Source organism: Salmo salar, chromosome ssa06, assembly GCF_905237065.1.
Source record: "Salmo salar chromosome ssa06, Ssal_v3.1, whole genome shotgun sequence".
Lineage (NCBI taxonomy): Eukaryota > Metazoa > Chordata > Actinopteri > Salmoniformes > Salmonidae > Salmo > Salmo salar.
The window spans coordinates 19,922,252-19,949,474 of record NC_059447.1 but is presented as its reverse complement, the minus strand read 5'-3'; the positions used below and the strand labels follow the sequence as shown (position 1 = coordinate 19,949,474).

Here is a 27,223-nt window from a genome sequence, read left to right as displayed (position 1 = left end):
GCTGCCAATAACAGTTATGTTACATGCGTCTGTCCACGAGAGATTACTCTCCCATTTACAGTGCATTCGGAAAGTATTCAGACCGCTTGACTTGTTAAACATTTTATTACTTTACAGCCTTATTCTAAAATGGATTAAATAGTTTTCCCCCCTCATCAAGCTACACACAATATCCCATAATGACAAAGCAAACATTTTAGAATTTTAGCAAATGTAAATATCACACTTACATAAGTATTCAGACCCTTTACGCAGTACTCAGCTGCCACCACCATGTTTCACCGCAGGGATGTTGCCTGGCTTCCTCCAGACGTGACGCTTGGCATTCAGGCCAAAGAGTTCAATCTTGGTTTCATCAGACCAGAGAATCATGTTCTGAGTCCTTTAGGTGCCTTTTGCAAACTCCAAGCTGGCTGTCATGTGCCTTTTACTGAGGAGTGATTTCCGTCTGCCCACTCTACCATGAAGGCCTGATCGGTGGAGTGCTGCAGAGATGGTTGTCCTTCTGGAAGGTTCTCCCATCTCCACAGAGAAAGGCTGGAGCTCTGTCAGAGTGACCATCGGGTTCTTGGTCACCTCCCTGACCAAGGCCCTTCTCCCCGATTGCTCAGTTTGGTCGGGCGGCCAGCTGTAGGAAGATTCTTGGTTCTTCCAAACTTTTTCCATTTAAGAATGATGGAGGCCACTGTGTTCTTTGGGACCTTACATTTTTGATACCATTCCCCAGATCTGTGCCTCAACTCGGAGCTCTACGGACAATTCCTTCAACCTCATGGCTTGGTTTTTGCTCTGACATGCACTGTCAACTGTGGGGCCTTATATAGAGAGGTTTGTGCCTTTCCAAATCATGTCCAATCAATTAAATTTACCACAGGTGGACTCCAATCAAGTTGTAGAAACATCGCAAGGACGATCAATGGAAACAGGATGCACCTGAACTCAATTTTGATACATTTGCTAAAATGTCTAAAAACCTGTTTTCACTTTGTCATTATGGGGTGTTTGTCATTATTGTGTGTAGATTGATGAGGATTTTTTTTACATTTTAGAATAAGGTTAACATTTGGAAAAAGGGAAGGGTTGTGATTGCTTTCTGAATGCATTGTATTTCAGTCTGAATATATCTCATTCTAATGTGAGTTACAAAAAGTAATCAAATCATTTTTGGGGTCCTGGTTGAGTCTTTAAATTTTCAGCTTCTCTGGTACTAGAACAAAATGGCTAGCACGGATATACTGTATGGTGACAATGGAAAAGCGCTTAATGTTAAAAAGTTATTTTTTAAATAGCTTACTGGTGCTATCACTTTATTCATTAATTTCTCGCATGATTCTTCTGACTGTCGAACTCCTTCTGAAAGGCATCGTTCAAAAGTCTCATAAGTCTCATCCATAGTTTCACCAATGGACTTGATCTTATCCTTGAGCCTTTGTTCCAGAACCTGGCACACCTCTTCTTTGCTGTCTGTCTGAAATCCAAACTCAACATTATGAATATAATATACTGATTCACATGTAAGGAGTATTTTAACTGAGAGAAATACTTTTGTTCTGCTGTAAGTACAATACCATGTCACTGCTTTTGGCTCCTTGTATCAGAGAGAGGATCCCATAAGCTCCAGAAACATAATCTGAAATCTTTGTGCGACGATCATTGAGATTTCTGAGAAATTCCTGAAGTTTGGGTATTTCTGCAACATCAGTTAAAAGAATCTGAGTCTTTAAAAAAAAAAAAGAATGACATACCAAAATCGAACTGCCAGTAGCTCAAGACCTGAAACAAGGATATGCATATTCTTGATACCATTTGAAAGGAAACACTTTGAAGTTTGTGGAAATGTGAAATTAATGTAGGAGAATATAACACATTAGATCTGGTAAAAGATAATACAAAGCAAAAACATGTATTTTTTGTTCCATAATTTTCAAAATGCAAGAGAAAGGCCATTATCTGACTTAGGACTCTAGGCGTAATATATATGTTTGCCACTAGATGGCAGCAGTGTATGTGCAAATCTTAGAATGATCCATTTCAAGTATGCCAAAATGTGAATAATTGGTTAATTGATACATTTTTAAGTACATACAGTTGAAGTCGGAAGTTTACATACACTTAGGTTGGAGTCATTAAAACTTGTTTTTCAACCACTCCACAAATTTCTTGGTTTTGGCAAGTCGGTTAGGACATCTACTTTTGTGCATGACACAAGTAATTTTTTCCAACATTTGTTCACAGACAGATTATTTAACTTATAATTCACTGTATCACAATTCCAGTGGGTCAGAAGTTTACATACACTAAGTTGACTGTGCCTTTAAACAACTTGGAAAATTCTAGAAAATGATGTCATGGTTTTAGAAGCTTCTGATCGGCTAATTGACATTTGAGTCAATTGGTGGTGTACCTGTGGATGTATTTCAAGGCCTACCTTCAAACTCAGTGCCTCTTTGCTTGACATCATGGGAAAATCAAAAGAAATCTGCCAAGGCCTCAGAAAAAAATGGTAGGCCTCCACAAGTCTGGTTCATCTTTGGGAGCAATTTCCAAACGCCTGAAGGTACCACGTTCATCTGTACGAACAATAGTACGCAAGTATAAACACCATGGGACCACGCAGCCGTCATACTGCTCAGGAAGGAGAACCGTTCTGTCTCCTAGAAATGAACGTACTTTGGTGTAAAAAGTGCAAATCAATCCCAGAACAGCAAAGGACCTTGTGAAGATGCTGGAGGAAACAGGTACAAAAGCATCTATATCCACAGTAAAACGAGTCCTATATCGACATAACCTGAAAGGCCGCTCAGCAAGGAAGAAGCCACTGCTCCAAAACCACCATAAAAAAGCCAGACTACGGTTTGCACCTGCATATGAGGACTAAGATCGTACTTTTTGGAGAAATGTCCTCTGGTCTGATGAAACAAAAATAGAACTGTTGGGCCATAATGACCATCGTTATGTTTGGAGGAAAAAGAGGGAGGCTTGCAAGCCGAAGAACACCATCCCAACGGTGAAGCACGTTGTGGGGGTGTTTTGCTGCTGGAGGGACTGGTGCACCTCACAAAATAGATGGCATTTTGAGGAAGGAAAATTATGTGGATATATTGAAGCAACATCTCAAGACATCAGTCACGAAGTTAAAGCTTGGTCGCAAATGGGTCTTCCAAATGGACAATGACCCCAAGCATACTTCCAAAGTTGTGGTAAAATGGCTTAAGGACAACAAAGACAAGGTGTTGGAGTGGCCATCACAAAGCCCTGACCTCAAGCCTATAGAAAATTTGTTTGTGGGCAGAACTGAAAAAGCGTGTGCGAGCAAGGAGGCCTACAAACCCGACTCAGTTACACCAGCTCTGTCAGGAGGAATGGCACAAAATTCACCCAATTTATTGTGGGAAGCCTGTGAAAGGCTACCCGAAACATTTGACTCAAGTTAAACAATTTAAAGGCAATGCTACCAAATACTAATTGAGTGTATCTAAACTTCTGACCCACTGTGAATGTGATGAAAGAAATAAAAGCGATAATAAATCATTCTCTCTACTATTATTCTGACATTTCACATTCTTAAAATAAAGTGGTGATCCTAAATGACCTAAGACAGGGAATTTTTACAAGGATTAAATGTCAGGAATTGTGAAAAACTGAGGTTAAATGTATTTGGCTAAGGTGTATGTAAACTTCCGACTTCAACTGTAACTGTGCAGTCTCCTCAAACAATAGCATGGTATTCTTTCATTGTAATAGCTACTGTAAATTGGACAGTGCAGATAACTTAACAAGAATTTAAGCTTTTTGCCCATATATGATATGTCTATGTCCTGGGAAATGTTCTTGTCACTTACAACGTCATGCTAATCACATTAGCGCACGTTAGCTCAACTGTCCCGAGGGTGGGACACCGATCCCGTAGAGGTTTTAAAAACAAGAGATGTATTTCTACCTTTGGTTGGTGTCAGTGTTCTTTGATGCTGGTATTGATCCTGGATTCAAGTACTGATTATTTAATTGTCCCATTTCTGTTCGAGTTTGATGAACTAAATGATTGATTATGGGCATAATCCTAGTTATGCATGCATAACTCAAATTAGGAATCAGCACTTAGTAGTGGTCAAAAGAGCAAGATGTTATTTTCAGAGAAGATGAGTCACAGGACATGAGAATAGCTTAGCATGCTGTAGGTGTACATACTACCCACAATATTTGATAGTCAATAATGCAAGTTCTTCTTTTCTATCATATTGTCCAGGTTACACTTGGAATTGTTATTGACTAAGACATATTACATGTTTAAATTTGCCAGATACGATATTCAAACAGGTATGCTGCTTAGGTGAAGTTTGTTGCTATGTAAAGCAGTTTACAACACAATACACAAAAAGAATCAACAAAAAAAAAGCATAGGCATATAAATACAGGACACAATTGTCTCTATGTCGTAGAATCAATAAGAATGTTCAGTTATCGTACCTGTCTCTACTTGTTGCAAATGCTTTTCCTTTTGGTATTCCTTGGAACTCACAGTAAACACCTGAAGGAAGTCCTTTCCCCCACTGAAGTGTTTCTGAAATGTGTTATGAGGCAATGACAGGCAATTAAATAATGTCCACACACTGACATTTTGCAAGCTCAAAAAATGTATATTCATTATGCTCGTGCAAGCAGTTGTGCTTCAACTAATTTATAATAATCAAATACATTTTGATATGATTGATAAATACCAGATTAGAACAACTTTCTTACCTTACCATAAATACAAATAAGCACCTATTACTAAATTGTTTGTTTTGTATATTAGACAACACAAATGTCGAATGAAAAGCTTTAGTGTACAATGTAATCTTGCTCTCATGTAATTCCATGAAATTCCTATATCTTCACCACTACAACATACAGTATGAGCATGTTGACAAGTCACAGAAGATTCCTTTATGTCAGACATAACTTACCTTAATTTCTTTTTGTTTGTTGAATTTATCCCTCACTTGCCTCTTGGTTGTTTCATTTCTGAGCAAAATACAGGTGTGTGCATCAGCCTTTTGATTTTCCTCAATGTCGTCTGTCTTGGTGCAGATGAAACTGATGCTTTGACATTCTCCACCAGGTCCAAAGAGGCTAACGGTGCTGTGTAAAATCTCCCATGATTCCTTTTCTGCAGTTGCTCGTGCAATGTCGCTCACAATCCACACAGCAGAGCAGTTTCCAACAAACTGAAGAAGTGTAACATTAACTTAAAAAGTCCCAACATTAAAGGTGTAAAATACACAATACACATAATATGAATAACATACATAGGCCTACATAATATGTTTAATCAACTGAACATAAATATAAATAAACTCAAATACATAGATATAGCCAGACACTTGGCTCTGTACCTATGATATTGATCTAACATCAACCAAATTAGAAGTTGTATGAATAAAATTCGAAATAGAATATCGAATCATCATCAACAAGAATTGTAAATAATTACCAATTTCCACATCTCATCTCTGCTCTTGTTGCAGTCTCCATTGCCTGGAAGATCAACCAGCACAACATGCTCCAGCAGGTCTTTGGAGTTTGGCACCTTGATGGTAATACACTTCACAAGCGGCCAATACTGTCTTTTAAATGTATCACTCTGTGTGTCACTCCGTGTGTAACAAGTTATCTTTTCAGAGAGTTCTTCAGCCTGCAATTGTAATAAAGCATCAATACATGCGTTGATGAAAAAACAAAGTTATTTTCTCCAAAAGAACACTGACAAAAATCAAAGAGCCTAAAACATGTAGTTCCATATTTTCCTGCAATCGCTTACAAAAGTGAATTTGTGCGGCAAACTTTCAGCAAGTTTGTGGCAAATTTGCTGCAAACTACATAGTGTGCAACAAAATGCTGCCAGAAGTTTGTAAATGTTTGCTACTAGTGGTGAGTTTGTGGCAAACCTTTGGCCACAATAATATTTATTCCCACTAGCGGCAAACAGTTTACTAGAAGCCGCTTCTGGTGAACACATGAGTTTCAAGACCTGTATCCATTGATGACCAATCAGGGGGATTAGGAAAAATCTGTATAAAAATGGAAACCAAGCTATCTAGCTAGCTACCTGCCAAAGATGTCTGGTGAGTGTCTAATTTAGTACTTAAACTTCCTAATAAACGTTTAAATTGTGTTCGCTAATTGATGCCTAGTTAGCAATGTCATGTTTTATGGGATAGAGTAATCTTTTTTTGTTGATACCAGTTTTAATCTGTCAGCACCACTGGCTGGCGAGCGCTTATCCTATTTTTTTCACAATTAATGTGATAGCTAGCTAATGATATATCTAAACATATATTTTTAGGTGAATATGTTGCTGTCTTTTAATACCAACATGCATGTCAATATGCTAGTGTCACTGATCACTAGCATGTTAGCTAGCACAACAGCTAAGGTAGCAACAATATGAGCTGACTTGACATCAAAGCAAGACTTCACTTTTGCAGATGGATACCCTTCCCCTACCTGTGGTGTTGGAGGAGGATTCATCAAAACCCTGGAAAGATGTTTGTGGGGTACTCACTCATAACACTTTTTTGAGTGATAAATGAGTGTATCATCTTCAAGCTTGTTACAGGCTTTGTTTTTTCCATTTATGCTTTGAGGTTGGACTTTAGCATGTTAGCGCATAGGGCGCGCCGATTGGTGTCACCTTCTTAGTCAGTTTGTGTTACACATGTGCTGGTTGCCATCTCTTTACTGGGAAGGTGTTTCAGCTGTGCTGGCCCAGGTGATATTTAAGAGTGAGCCCAGTGTTCCAGTTGTCTTGAGAGATGTGTAGGGTCAACACTTTGAAAGGGCTCCCCCTATGTGATTTATAGAAAAATATTCCTTTGTCTGATTTCCCTGATTTCGTTAGTTTTGCCCTACCAAAAAAATTCTGCACCATTGAAGGTCCCCAAGAACACAGTGGCCTCCATCATTCTTTAACGGGAGAAGTTAGGAACCATCAAGACTCTTCCTAGAGCCTGGCCAAACCTATCAATCGGGGAAAAGGGCCTTAGTCAGGGAAGTGACCAAGCACCAGATGGTCACTCTGACAGAGCTCTGGAGGTCCTCTGTGGAGATGGGAGAAACTTCCAGAAGGACAACCATCTCTGCAGCACTCCACCAATCAGGCCTTTATGGTAGAGTGGCAAGATGGAAGCCACTCCTCAGTAGAAGGCACATGACAGCCCGCTTGGAGTTTGAGGAAAGGCACCTTAAGACTCTCAGACCATGAGAAACAAGATTCTCTGGTCTGATGAAACCAAGATTGAACTCCTTGGCCTGAATGCCAAGTGTCACGTCTGGAGGAAACCTGGCACCATCCCTACGGTGAAGCATGGTGGTGACAGCATTATGCTGTGGGGATGTTTTTCAGCGGCAGGGACTAGGAGACTAGTCAGGATCGAGGCAAACTAGTCAGGATCGATGAACAGAGCAAAGTACAGATGAAAACCTGCTCCAGAACGCTCAGAACCTCAGACTGGGTCGAAAGTTCACCTTTCAACAGGACATTAACCCTAAGCACACAACCAAGACAATGAGGGAGTGGCTTTGGGACAAGTCCCCGAATGTCCTTGAGTGGCCCAGCAAGAGCCTGGATGAACATCTTTGGAGAGACCTGAAAATAGCTGTGCAGCAACGCTCGCCATTCAACCAGACAGTGCTTGAGAGGATCTGCAGAGAAGAATGGGAGCAACTTCCCAAATACAGGTGTGCCAAGCTTGTAGCGTCATACCCAAGACGACTCGATGCTGTAATCACTGCCAAAGGTGCTTCAACAAAGTACAGAGTAAATGGTCTGAATACTTATGTAAATGTGATATTTCTGTTTTTTATTTGTAATACATTTTTTTGCTTGGTTATTATTGGGTATTGTGTGTAGATTGATGAGGGGGGAGAAAACAATTTAATCAATTTTATAATGCTGTAACGCATTTTTTGGGGGAAAAAGTCAAGTGGTCTAAATACTTTCCGAAGGCACTGTAGATGTTGTAGCTACTGTACATAAAAATACTAAATAAACAATTTATTTGCAAAATATGCGGTCCTTGCTCTTATCTTCATTAGCATGCTGACCTGAAGTTGTATTGGATTTATTTTTCTCTGTTAAGACATTGCATACATGTTTAGTACATTTAGTAATTTTACTACCGTAAATTCCGGACTATAAGCCGCAACTTTTTTCCCACGCTTTGAACATCGCGGCTTAAACAATGACGCGGCTAATATATGGATTTTTCCCGCTTTCAAATTTCTTTTCTCCAAAAAAACACATTCTGTGACGTGCTCAGTTTTTTGGCGGCATGAAGCTTTCATTAGACCAATGAAATTGCCGAACGGGTTAAGGTCAAACAACTTTTTTGTTTACTGTTTAGATTAAATCGAGCGCTCTCAAACTTCCCATCATTCTTAGTACGGTTGTCATTTTGTCACCCTCATCATGGCAAAGACACGGAGAAATGCATATGATGCAGCTTTCAAGTTGAAGGCGATTGATCTGGCTGTTGGAAAAGGAAATAGAGCTGCTGCACGGGAGCTTGGTCTTAATGAGTCGATGATAAGATGTTGGAAACAGCAGCGTGAGGAATTGACTCAGTGCAAAAAGACAACTAAAGCTTACTGCAAATTTTTTATTTTTTGTTACAAGCCGTGTTTCGTTAAAGCCTATTTATTTTTGTTACAAGCCATGTTTCGTTAAAGCCTATTTATTTTTGTTACAAGCAGTGTTTCGTTAAAGCCTGTGTAAAGTTAATTTGTTTCAATGTACCGGTAGGCACCTGCGGCTTATAGACATGTGCGGCTTATTTATGTTCAAAATAATACTTTTTTTTAAATTCAGTGGGTGCGGCTTATATTCAGGTGCGTTTAATAGTCCGGAAATTATGGTATGTTTGTTTTAGTTTTCTGTGAGAAGCAACTTAATTTCAAGTTAAATGTGATTTGGTTTACGTAGATAAAACATTTCAATGTTAACACATAGTAACCAAAAAACAAAAGTCTAATTTGCATATTTATACTGTGTTTGCAGCAAACAGTTGAATTTTTGCCACAAGTTTCCCAGAATTGTTTGCCAGAAGTTCATAAGTCGCTGCAAATGTGCTGCAGTAGTTTGCCACAAAACTAATTTGCATGTGAAAATATGAGCTTGCTGCAAATTTGCGCCAAATTGGCCAAAGGTTTGATAGAACTGTTTGCCAGAAGCCTGTTGTTTTGGTAAGGGAATAAATACATGATTTAATATAATTTGCAATCAGATCTGGTTGCCTTCCTAAAATGATTTTTTTAACAAATGATTTTCAACAAAGCACACAATCTTCACAGAAGTGAACTAGCATGACAGTAACTTACTGTGTCACATAGAAATATTTTCTTGACTGATAAACGAAACTCTGGAATTTCTCTGAAGTGCTTCCTGTCCATTAGTTCTTCTAAGGTTGCCCCACGTCCATCTTTTCCATACAAAGCTGATATCTTTTCATTATCATCGCCATCATCGTCGTCATCCCTTTCATGGTCTTCATCATTTCCATCCTTGTAAGATCTGTCTCTTAAGATGGACAATAGCTCCTCTTTCCATTCCTAATAAAAATGTAAAACCATTACAAATGTCTAATGCATACTCTCTACTTAAATCTTCATTTGAAGATACAGTGGATATAAAGTCTACACACCCCTGTTAAAATGCCAGGTTTTTGTGATGTAAAAGAATGAGACAAAGATAAATCATGTCAGAACTTTTCCTACTGTTAATGTGACCTATAATGTGAACAATTCAATTGGAAAACAAACTGAAATCTTAGAGGGGGAAAAATGAAAAATAAAAACCTTACAATAACCTGGTTGCATAAGTGTGCACACCTCTTATAACTGGGGATGTGGCTGTGTTCAGAATTAACCAATCACATTCAAACTCACGTTAAATACAAGTCATTACACACCTGCCATCATTTAAAGTGACTCTGATTAATCACAAATAAAGTTCAGATGTTCTAGTAGGATTTTCCTGACATTTTCTTAGTTGCATTTCAGAGCAAAAGCCATGGTCCGCAGAGAGCTTCCAAAGCATCAGAGGGATCTCATTGTTGAAAGATATCAGTCAGGAGAAGGGTACAAAATAATTTCCAAAGCATTACATATACCATGGAACATCAGCTCCACAAACCCTGCTGGCTTACTACCTGCAACATGCTATCACCCTGTTTCCTCTATTCCGGAAAAGGATGATTAGTGTGACTTGCTTCAGCAGTCACATTCTTAATTTTGTCATATTTTTTTATTTTGGTTAGGCCAGGGTGTTACATTGGGTGGGCGTTCTATGTTCGTTTTCTAGGTTTTATTTCTTTCTTTGTTTTGGGCCGTGTGTGGCTCCCAATCAGGCACAGCTGAAGTTTGTAGTTGCTGATTGGGAGTCACACATAAGGAGCATGTTTTTCCTTTGGGTTTTGTGGGTAATTGTTTCTGTTGAGTGTTTTGCACCTGACAGGACTGTTTGGCTGTCAGTTTTCTCGTTTTGTTTTGTGTAGTGTTCTTTATTAAATTAAAATCATGATGAACACTAACTCCGCTGCACCTTGGTCTACTCTCTCTCCCGACAGCCGTTACACGTTTGCCTGCAATGTTAGGCTACCTTGTATCAATGTTTCTTTTATCGTTGCTTCTTCTTTTAAATTAATGCAAGGTGTCAATTGGGTCAATGACAGACCTCAATTCAGATCTTAGTTTTAGTTGCATTTCATTAAATGTACTGTTCATCATGACACCACTTCCAAAACATTGTGAGATTAGGATATAAACAGATGAAACAGATGCTATTACCTCCTCTGTCATGAACTCAATCTCTGCGATGTATTTCGAGTCTGTCATATTGGCCTCCACCTGGATCATGACCGAGGTGCATGCCCCTTGGTTTCCAGAGGGCAGCAATTTTGTCTCACCCAAGATGGTGTTAATCAGGAAGCTCTTACCAGCTCCAGTCTTCCCAAAAACACCCACTATCTCTTTTTTGTCTTTCTCCAGCGTTTGGATTTTACCTCTGTTAGAAATGAAAGATGAAACAATTAAAGCAATTTAGTTGCCTGTATGCATCCCTCCACATTTAAAAATGCATACCTGGAGCCTCCCAAGTGGCACAGCGATCTAAAGCACTGCATCGCAGTGATAGCTGCGTTACTACAGATCCTGGTTCGATCCCAGGCTGTGTCGCAGCCGGCCATGACCGGGAGACCCATGAGGCGGTGCACAAATAGGCCCAGCATCGTCCGGGTTTGGGGAGGGTTTAGCCAGCCGGGATGTCCTTGTCTCATCGCGCTCTAGCGACTCCTGTGGCAGGCCAGGCGCAGTGCACGCAGACACAGTCACTAGGTGTACAGTGTTTCCTCCGACACATTGGTGTGGCTGGCTTCCGGGTTAAGCGAGCATTGTGTCAAGAAGCAGTGCGGCTTGGCAGGATTGTGTTTCGAAGAACACACAGCTCTCTACCTTCGCCTCTCCCGTTGCAGCGATGGGACAAGACTGTAACTACCAATTGGGGAGAAAAAGGGGTAAAAAATGTTTTTTAATTATGCATACCTGAGGAAGTCAATGAGTTTTGTAGAAGGCAGATCATCAAGTTTGCTTTTGACACGTTGCATGATCTTCTTCACCTCTGTCTTGGTTTCAGTTTCTGGCAGAGTTAAACACAGGTCACCAACCAGCTATAACCTTGTTGTGTCAACATGCTTATAAAGGTGGAAAACATATTACATGAAAAAAATGAGGAATGCACAGTGGCATTCAGATCTGCTATCTCATAAACTGAGATAAAATGTTGCTGTGTGCTGATGTTAGAAGAGTTTACAGCATGTGTTGAGTTAAAGGAGTACTCCACTCAAACAACCATACATTTACTACTGTTAGAGAGATGGCTACAAGAGCAGAGCACTGGACACTATAACACCACTGACAAACTTTGATTTTGAAGTGAACTGCAATTGTAGCTTGTCCTACTGTGCAACATGCAAACAGAACAGTGAACTGCCAGTCATATGTACATATGTAGGATTCTCAATTAGGAATGTCTACAATACATCATGTTAAATGGTTTCCAATTAAAAGAGTGTTTCTTAAAATGATTGTGGTTCATATAAACACCATCATCCACCTACCAAATATTTCAGTTATTCTGGACGCAGCAACACGTTGTCGTTTGTTTGTTTGTTTGTTTGCATGGGCCTCATCAGATTTCCTTTTGCCTGGAAACAATTGGAAACGTATTTTATTAATTAATACACAAATCATCCAACAGCAGTCACAGATCTTCCAATCTCGTTATAGCCAATGCTGTTATGCATATGAGTTGCATCAGTCGGTGAAAAATAATTTCAGATGATCCATTTACTGTGTGCATATGGTAAAGGGTACAAAGGGTACATGCAACTCAAGTGTAAAGTATCTCATAATTCAATGCTTAACTGAGTGAGTTTTATTATATGTTTTGGAAATATAGTATCACTACATTTTTCTCCTTGTCATTTTCTAAAACTAGTATTTTAGCATAATTTTTCTGTAAGTGGAGATCTGAAACAACTGTGCTTTTTACCTGGAATATTCACTTGAAGAGGGCGTATTTTACTGGTTGAGGGTTCACTCTGAAGAAACACATAGATAATCAACAGGTTAACAAAGGAATTGTTCCACAAAACGTACAATACAAACATATCACAATTGTTATCGTTCTATGTAGCCTATATCTGTGCTTTTCTTGCTATAGTTTGAGATGCATTTTCTTTATTAATAATTTGGGTTTCTTCCTGTATGTTGTTTTCACTGACTGGTGTTGTTTATAGGTTAGATGTTTGCTATGTTGTATAGTGTTGTGACTATGAGAAAGCGCTTGCTAAATACATTTGATTGTTATTATCTTAATGTATTATTTTAGTCCCCGTGGAGTGCTCTGCTATCCTAATGTATGATAGTTAATCTCTGTAAAATGGCCTAAAAACTATCCAAGTTGTGCCAAGAAGTGATGCCTTAGCTGTGACCACATATAAATGAGATCTAGATTTTACCCACCTGGTCATACACTGTTTCCCCCACTCCAGAGGTGTTCGTTGTGGGCACACTTCCTGTACCTAAGAGTTTAACCAATGACCTGGCGACAGACTCACAACAATTGTAATTTTGTTGACATCAATGGGACATTATATGTAGTCAGTGATGAATAAAGAAATTATGTGTTTCTTACCTTTTAGTCTCTGATCGTTTAGGAGTTTGATTTCTGGGTTTTATGATGGCCTTTTGACAAGACTCTTGATTGACCATCTCACCAGTAACCTGGGGACAGAAGCCGTGTTGAGTTATAGGGTGACAAATATAAAGGTCTGTATGCTGATCTAAATAAAACAACTATGCATTTGGTTTAGTTAATAATTGTACTCGGGCTGAGGTTTCATGTACAGTAAATGGTTATATAGGGGGGTAAAATTTTTACATTTTCTGAGGAACTCTTGGAGGCCTTAATTGATACTGATGACCACGTGGCCGCTTGAATGTTCTTATCATCATCGGGTTGCTTCTGTTTCTGCAGTTATAAAAGAAAATTCTCTAAGTTGTTAGGCAAAGAACAAGAATGGTAAAATAACAGTTCAGACTTTAGTTACAACAAATGAAATCAAATGATATTGGTCACATACACATGGTGTTCGTGCAATATATTAACAACATTACGTTTTTGTCATAAACATCAACATTATCAAAACCACAAGCTAGAACAAGCGCATTTTAATTTCACTGGTAGAATCAGGAAGTTTTGACTTCCTGGGCATTCGTCTGCTCATAGTGCACCACAAAGTCCAGCATTCATAGCAAATGCAGATCCCGCCCTGCTAGGTAGATGGGACGTGACCACAACCTTGGTTGATGGCATTGTTTACTTCGAACGACTAACGCACAGTAATCTCAGAACGTACTGTAGCATTTTATTTTTTTAAATGTTTGTTTTTCACTAACGTTTGTCATCATGATCGTGTGTTGTTCTGTCTGGCTGTGCTAACTACAAACAAGCGTGAAAATTAGTTATCTTTCACTGTTCTACCTACCAAAGATTTACCCTGATGCTGCCAGTGATTTGCGGCTATCAAGAATGATGCTTGCGGTGACCAAAAATTATCAGAGGGATTTTCTGGCTGAGAAGTGATGGGACACTGTACCCTATTTTTCTCTCTTCACAACAAAATGGAAGATTCTTGATTAGAAGTAACGTAACATTCGCTGGAATAGGTAAATTAGCTAGCTAACGTTACAGTCCAGTATTGAATTTGGTAACCCACCAGCTAAATCATATAGCTAGCTATCTTTTGGACGCACACTGTCAATCAATTTGACATGGGAGTGAAGGTTGACATGGGAGTGAATATTCATTCCTGTCCCATCTTGTCCTGTCTATTTTTTTCCCGTACTGTCTTGAAACCCAGCAACAGTTCTATAACCCTGGAACTTTCCTGTCCCATCTTAATAAATAAAATCACTAACGTCCTGTGTACATTTTTACAAATAACTTCCTCCAAGCTGCTTTTCCTCTCTGATTCAGAGGGGTTGGGTTAAATTACGGAAGACACATTTCAGTTGAAAACATTCAGTTAGACAACTGACTAGGTTTCTCCCTTTCCTGTCTGTCCCCGCTCTGCCGTAGCATCGCATGATTAGCTGGAAACTTTAGACTGTTCTCAGGCCTTGTTGTAGCTAGATATGTTTGAGTTGCGTCGGGACAATTTTAGCAAACCCTATTCCTAAACTAAACCTAATGATCCTAACCTGCCACGTTAATTCTCCAAACCTACCACGTTAATTACCCTAACCTGTCACGTATGCTATTCTAAACCGGAAGATATGCCCAGAGCACGAAAGGGGGATTGCATTCAATTGAAATGTGTCTTCTGCATTTAACCCAACCCTTCTGAATCAGAGAGGTGCGGGGGGTTGCCATAATCGACACTTCCCCACACGAGTTGTAGTCTTTCAGAGACTGGAAAACATGCCAGTTTGTAGATTTAGCAATTAATCCCCTGATAAGAACATCACTGAAAGACGTCCAATGGATCTGTAATCATAATCTGTGTCACAGTAGTTATTTTACACCTAGTTTGTAAAGTACCTTGAGAAATGCTTTGTGTTTTTCTCTAAATGCAGACCGTGGTCCTATTTTTGGAATCAAGTTGATGAAGTCTTTCTCCTTAAGGGAGAGGAAACTTTCTTCATCAATTTCTTCATCTGAAATTAAGGAAATATACATTTTAGGCATCTCAATGTCATAAAATAATAATTACTGTATCAAATTAACAAATAAACATACATGTTTACAATTGAGGTGATATCTTTACTTGAATGTATAATAATACAATGTACAATAATAAATACATTATTTTAATCAAATCAATCAATTATTGTATTAATACACAATGTATTATACAATGTATAATAATACATCACAAATATATTCACCTTCAAACCTCTGAATCAAGTCACTGTGGTTCCACTCAGTTAATTTGTCTCTGACGAAATCAAATGATGCCATGAGACGTCACTATGAAGGGAGAGAAAAACTGTACAATTTAGATATTTGTGGTAGGTGATATCACGTTACCTTTATTCCAAAAGGTGTATGTGCAACTGTAAAGAAAAACATGATTTATTAAAACAACAAAAGCACATGGCATTCAGTATTTAAGCTTAATTTTCAAGAGAAAATCAAGTGCTCATGTTCTTGTGAATCCTAACCATTTTGTTATTGTAGGATGTTCGCAATAATCTTTCAGAGACTTATTTGTTCTCAAGAGAGGAAAGTTTCTCTGAATGCAAGTATATCGGTCTTTTCAACCCTTATCTACATATTCATTTTTTAAATATATGTCATGATTGTACTATTTACTTTGCTATAACTATTTGAAAGGTTGAGGCGCCTTTCAAGACCCTTATTTTGTATTATTTACCTCTGCAACACATGCACTTTTCATTTCTCTTTTACCTCCGATCTTCATATTGTTTTGTCTTTTAATTCTCATTAGGGATGCTAATTTCAGTAAATTTTGCTGCCGACTAACTAAATTAATTCCAAAAAGTACAATTATGTGACCATTGAAAATACTATGCATGGGTACAAGAACCCAACATTTGTCATTAAGAATAGCATTTTTTTTTTCACCTTTATTTAACCAGGTAGGCCAGTTGAGAACAAGTACTCATTAACAAGTGCGACCTGGCCAAGATAAAGCAAAGCAGTGCGACACAAACAACAACACAGAATTACACATGGAATAAACAAACGTACAGTCAATAACACAATAGAAAAAAAGCTCTACAGTGTGTGCAATTGAGGTAAGATTAGGGAGGTAAGGCAATAAATAGGCCGTAGTGGCGAAGTAATTACAATTTAGCAATGAAATACTGGAGTGATAGATGTGCAGAAGATGAATGTGCAAGTAGAGATACTGGGGTGCAAAGGAGCATTAAAAAAAAAAATAACAGTATGGGGATGAGGTAGTTGGATGGGCTATTTACAGATGGGCTATGTACAGGTGCAGTGACCTGTGAGCTGCTCTGACAGCTGATGCTTATAGTTAGTGAGGGAGATATGAGTCTCCAGCTTCAGTGATTTTTGCAATTCGTTCCAGTCATTGGCAGCAGAGAACTGGAAGGAAAGGCGGCCAAATGAGGAATAGTCTTTGGGGGTGACCAGTGAAATATACCTGCTGGAGCGCCTGCTACGGGTGGGTGCTCCTATGGTGACCAGTGAGCTGAGATAAGGCGGGGCTTTACCTAGTCTATTATCTCATATTATTGAACATGCTACTACAGTAATGAAGCAGACAATGTAATACATCATTTTTGACCATTTGCCAAAATGCAATTAGCAGAAAAACACTGTTCTAAAAGATGCACCTGATGCATGTGGTTTCATGTGACAGAGATCAGTGGTGTAAAGTACTTAAGTAAAAATACTTTAAAGTACTACTTAAGTAGTTTATGGGGTATATGTACTTTAATATTTACATGTTATACTACACTACATTCATAAAGAAAAAGAATGTAATTTTTACTCCATACTTTTTCCCTGACACCCAAAAGTATTCATTACGTTTTGACAGGAAAATGGTCCAATTCACACACTTATCAAGATTACATCCCTGGTCATCCCTTACTGCCTCTGATCTGAAGGACTCACTAAACACAAATGCTTCTTTGTAAAATTATGTCTGAGTGTTGGATTGTGCCCCTGGCTATCCGTCAATAAAGAAAAACAAGAAAATTGTGCCGTCTGCTTTGCTTATTATAAGGGATTTGAAATGGTTTATACTTTTCCTTTTGATACTTAAGTACATTTTAGCAATTCCATTTACTTTTGATACTTAAGTATAATTAAAACCAAATACTTTTATACTTTCACTCCAGTAATATTTTACTGGGTGACTTTCACTTTTACTTGAGTCATTTTCTATTAAGGTATCTTTACTTTTATGACAATTGAGTAATTTTTCCACCACTGACAGAGATGAATATCTCCATTAGAAACTTAGAAAGAGGGGAAATATAAATATGCAACGACTAGAACTAGTTGTTAATATGACCTCTTGAGCTGACAAAAATCCTAGTCCCCAAAATCGGGTACTAAGTTTTATTTTTATCGATTAAAAAAAACAAGTCTCATATGTAAGTCTAACATTTATGGCTGGTTTCAGCTCCTCCAATGGTGTGTATTATTACACTGCCATCTAGTGGATGTAAGTGCTACTACATGACTTAGTTTCATAACAGCCCATTCTATAATGTTCATTGGCTCAGAGAGGCTCATGTGAGTTGTATGGTGTAGCTGTGGCTCTGAGTATTGTTTATTCATCCTATGTAATGTACAGTATTCCCAGTGAATTTGGTGATGTGTTTTTTTTCCAATATCCAGAGAAATTAGTAATTAATTTTGTCAGGTTTATGTCCCATCCTGATATTATGCAACGTTAATGTAATGTGAGTATGAACATAATTTTTGGTTTCAAAGTGGCAGCATGAATTAAGTTAGCTTGAATTAGGGTTTAGCTTAGGTAAAATTTGATTCAGATTTTGATTACGATGATAATTCTGAACGATGATAATTCAATGCTAAATTTATTGCAAATGAGATAAGGAAGTGATACATGTTTTACAGACATTACAAAACTGTTGTACGATAGAAGCAACCTCCACTCTACTGGTGAATTGATGAAACATGCTCTTTTTCTATGGCCAAATCACCTTTAAGTCACGTCAAACCAAATATCGAGTTGATTTCAGTTGGTTTTATCACTACCAATGATTTTTTTCTAAATTACAGTTTTTTTTCCAGAACCATAGACTACTTTCAGGGTGAGGAAACAACTCAACTTAAATTTTAAAATACTGAACTTCCCCTTTATGTAAAAACTAATAGAAGATGGGTTTATCCTATATCTAGTCCCCCCATTTGAAGAAGTCATAAGTATTTGGACAAATAAAAATTCACAGGAAAAATACAAATTCAGTGTTACGAAATCGATTAACTAGCTGGCTAATATTATTGCACTTGCTAACTCTAGGGGTCTTGGGCCAACCTGCAGAGGGCACACTACATCACATATCTCTGCCCAGAAGGTCTCAGCTTGAGATACACAAGAATCATCTCCCTCACTAGGGAGAACCATTTCCTGGGAACCACTGTCTATGTATTCTCAGAAAATGTTGTGATGTTTTTTACCCCCTGTTCAGAGAAGTTAGTCATTGAAGTTGTTAGGTTTATGTCTTATCATACATCCTGATATTACCAGGTTCTGACCACTAGATGGTACTGTTCCCTGATGGTGCTGTTCCCTCAATGTTAAAAGTATAGTTCACCTAAATTACTAAATCACATATTGGTTTCCTTACCCTGTAAGCAGTTTATTATGGACAAGGTATGACAGCAACCCATGCTTTGGTTGGAGGGCTCTGTTAAGTTAAAATATGGAATCGTTTTTTTAAGTGGAACAGAGCGTTTTAGCAACATGAAACCTTGTTAAAATATGTTCATATACACCCCAAGAAGAATATCACACTTAAAAAAAAATATTCTGACAACAAGCACTTAGATATTGTCATTTACATGTTTTCATACTTTCATAGAATGTTCGAGAATGAGTCAGACATTTGTAAAAATTCTATAGCAATATAGTGGGAAAGCAGCAGTGCATTTTGACAATTTATAGACACTGAACTTTGAACTGGACTGTGTGTTAACATGCAACAGCAACAGTGCAACTTTAGATAATTAGAAAGCATTGGCCACAAGCCACAAAAATACACCTGAATGGATTTCTACAAATACTATGGGACTCCTATTACATTTGGGAACTTTACAGTCCTATTGATCAAACAACCATGAAAAGTTAGGCTCTCTCTCCCTCAGTTGCTTATGCACATCAGCAACAACAACAAGATCAACAACTAATGCTAGCCAGAGTGAGATAAGCAAATATCTAACAAGGGAACAGTAGATAAACCCTCAAACTTTTTCAGCTTGTAGTTGGCCATCAAAAGTGCCTGCTCGTCCTTCTGCAGCTTGCCTGCCAATGCATGATTGTTCCAACCCACATTTTGACGACTGAATGGGAACTTGCCTGCCTGCTCGCCAATTTGATCGATCCCAAATACATTTGATTGACAACTAAGATATATGCTAACTGTGGATAAAAGTCGTTCAAGTTCACCATAGCTAGCAAGCAAAGTGATTGACATTTCTTCCTAGCTAACCAAATGACACATGCAACAGCTGTAGCCACTGAAAAGGTGCGTAAAAGTTGCCCACACCCAATGACATAAAATCCTCCCAGCAGCTAGAAAGTTAGCTACTGTAGCTAACACATTACCAGCATTAGTTACATTTGTTCGTTTTTGTCCAAAGTATTGAGTCATTGAAACTGAAACATTCTGAATGGGTGGAGGCAGCAAACAATGTTCCAGGCCAGCTGTGATTTACAACCTGATTGCAGTATTTGTTGGACTACCAAGAAATGTATTGGTGAATTATATTAATCATGCATCGAACTGCATCCATCTATTCTGCCAACAATGCCTTACCCCAGGTCATGGAATTTTGGGGTAAAATATAACCTATTTGTAAAACCTCTTATAAAGTTGGTTTGGTAGCATAAACTAGGAATTTTATATTTTTACTGAAATTATGATTGTCTGTTTGTTTCATATCTGCCAAGTAGATAAATGTGATTTGGCCATGAAAGAAAATACCATTGTATGTTTAACCAACGCACCAGTAGAGTGGAGGTTGCTTCTATAGTAGAACAGTCTGTAAAACATTCATTACTTTTCCATATCTCATTTGCAATAACTTTAACATTGAATTATAATTTTACAAGATATTACCCAAGCTAAATTCAAGTTAACTTAATTAATGCTGCCACTATGATTTTTAAAATGTGTATATATACTCACATTACATAAAGGGTGCGTTAGTAAATTCATCTTGGCAATCTACTCCAATTTCAGAGTGCAGAATAATTGAGGAATTTACCAACGCCCTAAACTCGGTTGATCTGACAGGTATAAGTAGACATCTGTATCAAAAATTGAATAAAATGTTTGCCAGTAACACAGTTACAGTCATGAACCCTCTTGATAACATGAAAACACCCTAGCAGTTCTACCAGGGCTCTACCAAGGGTGAGTAAAAGGTTTAGAGAGTGTTTTTCTCTTGTTTACTGTATGTCTGTAAGTAGCTAACAAGCTAGCCAACTTTAGCCAGTTAGCTTGTGTGCTTGACTGCCATTGTGAGGTCAGAATGCTCGGATCAACCCTACTCCAACACTCAACGCTCCAATGCTACTCCGATCTGACAAAGCTATAAATTTACAAATACCCAGAGCGCGCTCTGAGCGCACTCTGACACTCTAGAGTGAATTTACGAATGCACCCAAAGTTGCAAATCTCTTACATTACAAAATCTTCTCATTTGTAGGAATTTTAGCATTTCATTATCACCTTTAACATATTAATCAAAATCTGAATACATTTAGCCCAAGCTTAACCCTAATCAAAGATAATGTAATAAATGTTGCTACTTATATAAAAATATATTTTTATACTCACATAAAGTTGCAAATCTCTTCAAAATTACTGATTGCTTTCCTTACTCTGAAAGCAGTCCTAAGCAATTTCAGGCATTTCTAAGCAGTGTCTTTCAAAAATCTTTTGCATGACGAAATTGAAATAACTGCATAGTTATGTCTTTCCTTTAAATGAGCCCACACTGATCTACTGAGAGTTGATCATGAAATATGTGAAAAGTTTAAACAAAAACATGCTGATACCACATAAAGGCAATGTTCGGCAAATGTATATTCTGTGCTACTGATACGGCTCTCTAGCAAGAAAACACACTGAACAACAAGAGTATGTGGCGTTGAAAGGAGTACAGCAGTATGGGTATACTATAGGTGTGGCTGTTCTTTGTCATGTTGTGACGCAAGGTTTACATTCATTGGCATGAGTTTTGCCATGGAGGCATAACTGAGCGGTTTCTGCTAGAAGGGCCAACTGCAAAGTAAAAATTGGCTATAATTGTAAAAATTCATGAAAACGAAAATGAGCTTTTTGGTCTTAATTTAAGGTTAAGGTTAAGCACTAGGGTTAGCAGTGTGGTTAAAGGTAGGGTTAGGTTAGGTTTCAAATCAGATTTTATGACTTTGTGGCTGTGTCAGATAGTGACCACTCTGCAGAGCTGCCTTCAGTACATGAGTCATCTCAATAAATGCCAAGCTGCTGTTGTGACTGGTTTTCATATTCATTTGCATGCAAAATTATGCAACGTACAAAAAACATCTCAGTGTGGTAGCCATTCTTAACCCTTAATTTCCCCTCTATAAAATAGAATGACCTTGCTCAGTATATTACCATGATTGCGCAATAGTGCTTAAAACAAATTAAACTCGTAAAAAATCCTGTCACACAATAACTTTTGCTTCATTCAACTAAATAATGCTTTGGCTGTAACATGTTCATGAAACATGTTTAATGTTTCAAGCTAATGGTTTTAGCGGCATAATGAATCTTTATTTTATTGACACTTTAATAAAATAGCTTTCTGGCTGGCATCTTTTATTGAGTGTTGTTAAATCTAAGAATAACAGTGTTGCCAAAATTGCAAGTTATTTTTCAGTTTTCTACTTGAATAGCAAAAACAATGACAGTACTATGGATGGGGCCATGTACCGTCAAATCTTGGGTGAGAACCTCCTTCCCTCAGCCAGGGCATTGAAAATGGGTCGTGGCTCAAGAAGAAGCACATTAAGGTCCTGGAGTGGCCTAGCCAGTCTCCAGACCTTAATCCCATAGAAAATCTGTGGAGGGAGCTGAAGGTTCGAGTTGCCAAACGTCAGCCTCGAAACCTTAATGACTTGGAGAAGATCTGCAAAGAGGAGTGGGACAAAATCCCTCCTGAGATGTGTGCAAACCTGGTGGCCAACTACAAGAAACGTCTGACCTCTGTGATTGCCAACAAGGGTTTTGCCACCAAGTACTAAGTCATGTTTTGCAGAGGGGTCAAATACTTATTTCCCTCATTAAAATGCAAATGCATCATTTTATAACATTTTTGACATGTGTTTTTCTGGATTTATTTGTTGTTATTCTGTCTCTCACTGTTCAAATAAACCTACCATGAAAATTATAGACTGATCATTTCTTTGTCAGTGGGCAAACGTACAAAATCAGCAGGGGATCAAATACTGTTTCCCCTCACTGTATAAAGCCTTTTTAACATCAGCCGATGTCACAAAGTGCTATACAGAAAACCCCAAACAGCAGCAATGCAGATGCACGGTGGCTAGGACTCCCTAGAAAGGCAGGAACCTAGGAAGAAACCTAGAGAGGAACCAGGCTCTGAGGGGTGGCCAGTCCTCTTCTGGCTGTGCCGGGTGGAGATTATAACAGTACCTTGCCAAGATGGTCAAACGTTCATAGATGACCAGCAGGGTCAAATAATAATAATCACAGTCGTTGTAGAAGGTGCAACAGGTCAGCACCTCAGGAGTAAATGTCAGGTCCGGGACAAGGTAGCATGTCTGGTGAACAGGTCAGGGTTCCATAGGTGCAGGCAAAACAGGTGAAACTGGAGCAGCAGCACGACCAGGTGGACTAGGGACAGCAAGGAGTCATCGGGCCAGGTAGTCTTGAGGCATGGTCCCAGGTCTCAGGTCCTCCGGGAGGGGAGAGAGAGGGAGAGAGAGAGAATTAGAGGGAGCATGCTTAAATTCACACAGGACACCGGATAAGACAGGAGAAAGACTCCAGATATAACAGATTAAACCTAGCCCCCCGACACATAAACTATTGCAGCATAAATACTGGTGGCTGAGACAGGAGGGGAGACACTGTGGCCCTGTACGACATTACCCCCGGACAGGGCCAACCAGGCAGGATATAACCCCACCCACTTTGCCAAAGCATAGCCCCCACACCATTAGAGGGATATCATCAGACCACCAACTTACTACCCTGAGACAAGGCTGAGTATAGCCCACGAAGATCTCCTCCACAGCACGAGCCCGAGGGGGCACAGGACCGGGAAAGATCATGTCAGTGACTCAACCCATTCACGTGACGCACCCCTCCTAGGGAAGGCATGGAAGAGCACCAGTAAGCCAGTGACTCAGGCCCCGTAATAGGGTTAGAGGCAGAGAATCCCAGTGGAGAGAGGGGAACCTGCCAGTCAGAGACAGCCGACTCACACACACACACACACACACACACACACACACACACACACACACACACACACACACACACACACACACACACACACACACACACACACACACACACACACACACACACACTTTGATGCCTAGCTTTTGTCTTTGTTCAGTTGAAGGGCTTAGAGAACTCTCTCCGTCTGGTTCATGGTGCTAACCTTTTAAGCTTTTAAAGTATTTCAAGATATTTATTTCTAATATAGTTTTCAGTTGAAGTGTTTGGAGGACTCTCTCCCTCTGGTTCATGGTGCTGACCATCTATCAATCTAAATGTTCTATGGACTGTAACATTTCAATGTGTTTTGTGTGTGGTTTGTGCAATTGAATATATCTGTCTTTTTCTGACAAACTTCAATGTGTAACCTGGGTGTGGCCGCCCAGAGGAAGGAGCAGATGAAAGGAAATAGAGCTGTTGGTTTTGATTTGACATTAAGTTTGACCCAGTTTTTGAAGAATCATTTATAGTTTGATGCCCAGTTTCCGCCTGACTTTCTCCTGCCCCTTTCTAGTTGTAAGTATATACTGTCCTGTTGATGATGAACGTTGGGTGATGTTTGTCCATCTGGTTCACTAATCTACATGTTGAGTGGGGCTTGTCTTTAACTAACTCTAAAGAACAGAGAAAATAGATACTGTACCGTTACCTGCTGATGGTTTGCTTATTTCCACATTTGTCAGCTCAACCTGGATTGTTAGAACCTGTGCATAATGTGTTAGGCAGAACTCCTTATGCTCCTGTTTAAACCTGGGGTGGTGTAGTATTACACATTCATAATATACATTTAGCATGCTGTATTTCTTGTAATGAGACCCATGATAATTGGAATTTGAAAATGAATTCTAATCATGTTGAACGTTGGTATTGACCATATAGAAGCTATTTTGTAAGTACAATCATTAACCCTCCTCACCCTAAACACTACACCATGTTGTTTCATGTGAAGGGAATCGCCACACCATAACTATTTATAGTCATTATTTATTGAGAAATAAATCCACAAAAGGACATGATTTTCAAACTACTCCTTTCCCCGCAATGGACGTCAGGCAATAATTTAACAATACTCAAATATACACTAAATAGAAAATTACAAAATTATAACTATTAGGTTAAAACATCACATTTACACATTTTGGTTAAATGGTCAAATGGAAAGAAACATCCAGATATTATTTCTGCATAAAAGCATGTATAAAACAATTAACCAATAATTCAAGGATAAATAGCCACATCAGTCCCTTGAATTAAACCAAACCATCAACACGTTATTAGTAAACTAAAATAAAAAGCTCTCAATAACTGTAGTAGCTCAAGGAATATGCTTCCATTCAATAGCAGACAAACGTAGTAAACATCTGTGTAATAAAGTACTTTTTGATGAGATATGAAAATTGAGACCAATTAAATAAACCGAAAAATATATGACAACACTCAAAATTGCATATAATGTTCAGATTACATCATTTCAATAGAGTTTTGCTTTTCCAAAAGTAGAGTAAGGCAACATTTCAGAGAAGTAGAATGGAAACTTTGGTAAACAGCAACAAAAGTTTTTCCTCTGGGATATTTATTTTCCTTCTATCTCTGTGGTGGATGGACCTGTGTAGGCTACAGTGCCACCAGAGCACAGAGTAGTCAGTCAGAAACATACAATCTGACTATTAATGACATGACTCTGCACCCTTATAGTTCAACACATTTGTAGAAACTGAATGGTGTTAAATGTCAACATTTCAAAATTAAAATAGTAATTTATATTCACAACATTAATATAAGTAAATGACAGAAATTAGGAAATGCACCACCCTATTACAAAGAAAAAAATGATTTACAAAGACAAAAGACATTTAAAAATGAACATGGTAACAAATGATTGTAAATACTAGGACACACTACTAGCATGAAGAAATCTGGTGTGTTTGTGGTAACATTCCACTCCTTGGTGCATTTATCAAGAAGGCACGCCAGCACCTGTTCTTTCTCAGGTGGCTGAAAAAACTTGGCACCAGTTTCTACAGATGTACCATTGTGCTGCATACTGACTGGCTGTTTCACCGCCTGGTACGGAACCTGCACCCCTCTCCACCACAAGGCTCTACAGAGGGTGGTGAAGGCTGCACAGTTCATCACTGGGGCGAACTCTGAAGCATTAAAACTGCTGAACAGCTTATCAATGACTGTCTACCTGCAATCACTGGCTATCGACGCACAGCAGTCCACACATTCCCACCCACACACACGTACACCCACATTCATTAATTTACACAGTGTATTCTGTGCATGTGATGAATAAACTTTGACTTGATTTTGATTGATTCTTGTCATGCCATACAGCCAGACTGTTTGTCCCTCCATGTTTCAGGTACTCATAGTGGGAGAGCAATAATAATACAATATATGACATTTATCAGACACTTTTATCCAAAGGGACTAAATATATTTTGCATATATTTTTACGAATGGGTGCTCCTGGGAATCAAACCCACTATCCTGGCATTGCAAGCACCATGTTCTACCAACTGAGATACAGGGGACAGGAGGAGTTTGATCTTACCCAGGTCCTGGACAAGATGAGGTTCATGGTAAAGGAGAGCTTTGTAGAAGGCAGATTTCACTCTTGTTCCTCCTGCTTGTACAGCATCCAACATTAGTCTCATTTGTTCCTGACTGGTCCAAGCCCTGAGGATTCTTGAGTACAATTCATCTGGGATCATCTCCTCCACAAGCAGGTCATCTGCTACATGCAACACCATCTTGACCCTCTGAATGAGATCAGCCATATGCTTATCCACAAACGCTTCACCCGAGAGCTGGTTCAGTTCAGCCTCGGCACCTGAGATTCAAGTCAGAAAATGCATACACAACTAGGTCATATTATTAGAGCCATAATTAACTAAAACCGTAAAGAACAACTGTGTTCTACATAACAAGCCACTAAATACAACAAAACATATTTAATGACCTGAATGTGTCTCTCATAACAAGACTCATCACTTGATGATGTACATAACAATAACAATGATTTATTCCATTGCGTAAGACAAGACTCAAACACATTCCATATCAGACATATAGCCATTGACAATGAGAAGGAAAAAAAACCCTACCAGGAGTAGGGTTGATTGGATTGACTTGAGGTGGTTTGAAATCTGAAGTTGTGTAGAAGAAAATCAAATCACATTTATTTTATTCTGTGTGTTGAATACAGTTTAAATAAGTAGGGGGTGAGGGCTGTACAGTGTTGAATACAGTTTAAATAAGTAGGGGGTGAGGGGTGTACAGTGTGTTGTATACAGTTTAAATGAGTAGGGGTGAGGGGTGTACAGTGTGTTGTATACAGTTTAAATGAGTAGGGGGTGAGGGGTGTACAGTGTTGAATACAGTTTAAATGAGTAGGGGTGAGGGGTGTACAGTGTGTTGTATACAGTTT

The 27,223-nt window shown here is 38.7% G+C and overlaps 1 protein-coding gene across 3 annotated transcripts in view; it reads right to left on the bottom strand.

Annotated features, from left to right (window-relative positions):
• Positions 1 to 21,438, bottom strand: part of LOC106606549 (nuclear GTPase SLIP-GC) — a 40,422-nt gene extending 18,984 nt beyond the window's left edge. For all 3 annotated transcript variants that reach the window (XR_006770169.1, XM_045719901.1, XM_045719902.1), the window contains exons 1-16: positions 21,130 to 21,438; positions 15,487 to 15,568; positions 15,140 to 15,255; positions 13,478 to 13,567; positions 13,232 to 13,320; positions 13,060 to 13,138; positions 12,587 to 12,635; positions 12,153 to 12,239; positions 11,578 to 11,671; positions 10,825 to 11,041; positions 9,358 to 9,588; positions 5,474 to 5,674; positions 4,947 to 5,207; positions 4,468 to 4,561; positions 1,569 to 1,690; positions 1,295 to 1,468 (exon numbers count right to left, since the gene is read on the bottom strand). Coding sequence is in view for 2 of the 3 variants with exons in the window: in XM_045719901.1 (XP_045575857.1) it covers positions 1,295 to 1,468; positions 1,569 to 1,690; positions 4,468 to 4,561; positions 4,947 to 5,207; positions 5,474 to 5,674; positions 9,358 to 9,588; positions 10,825 to 11,041; positions 11,578 to 11,671; positions 12,153 to 12,239; positions 12,587 to 12,635; positions 13,060 to 13,138; positions 13,232 to 13,320; positions 13,478 to 13,567; positions 15,140 to 15,255; positions 15,487 to 15,559 (1,977 nt within the window). In the remaining variant the exon portion in view is untranslated. The remainder of the gene's footprint in view (positions 1 to 1,294; positions 1,469 to 1,568; positions 1,691 to 4,467; positions 4,562 to 4,946; positions 5,208 to 5,473; positions 5,675 to 9,357; positions 9,589 to 10,824; positions 11,042 to 11,577; positions 11,672 to 12,152; positions 12,240 to 12,586; positions 12,636 to 13,059; positions 13,139 to 13,231; positions 13,321 to 13,477; positions 13,568 to 15,139; positions 15,256 to 15,486; positions 15,569 to 21,129) is intronic.
• Positions 21,439 to 27,223: the final 5,785 nt, after the last annotated feature.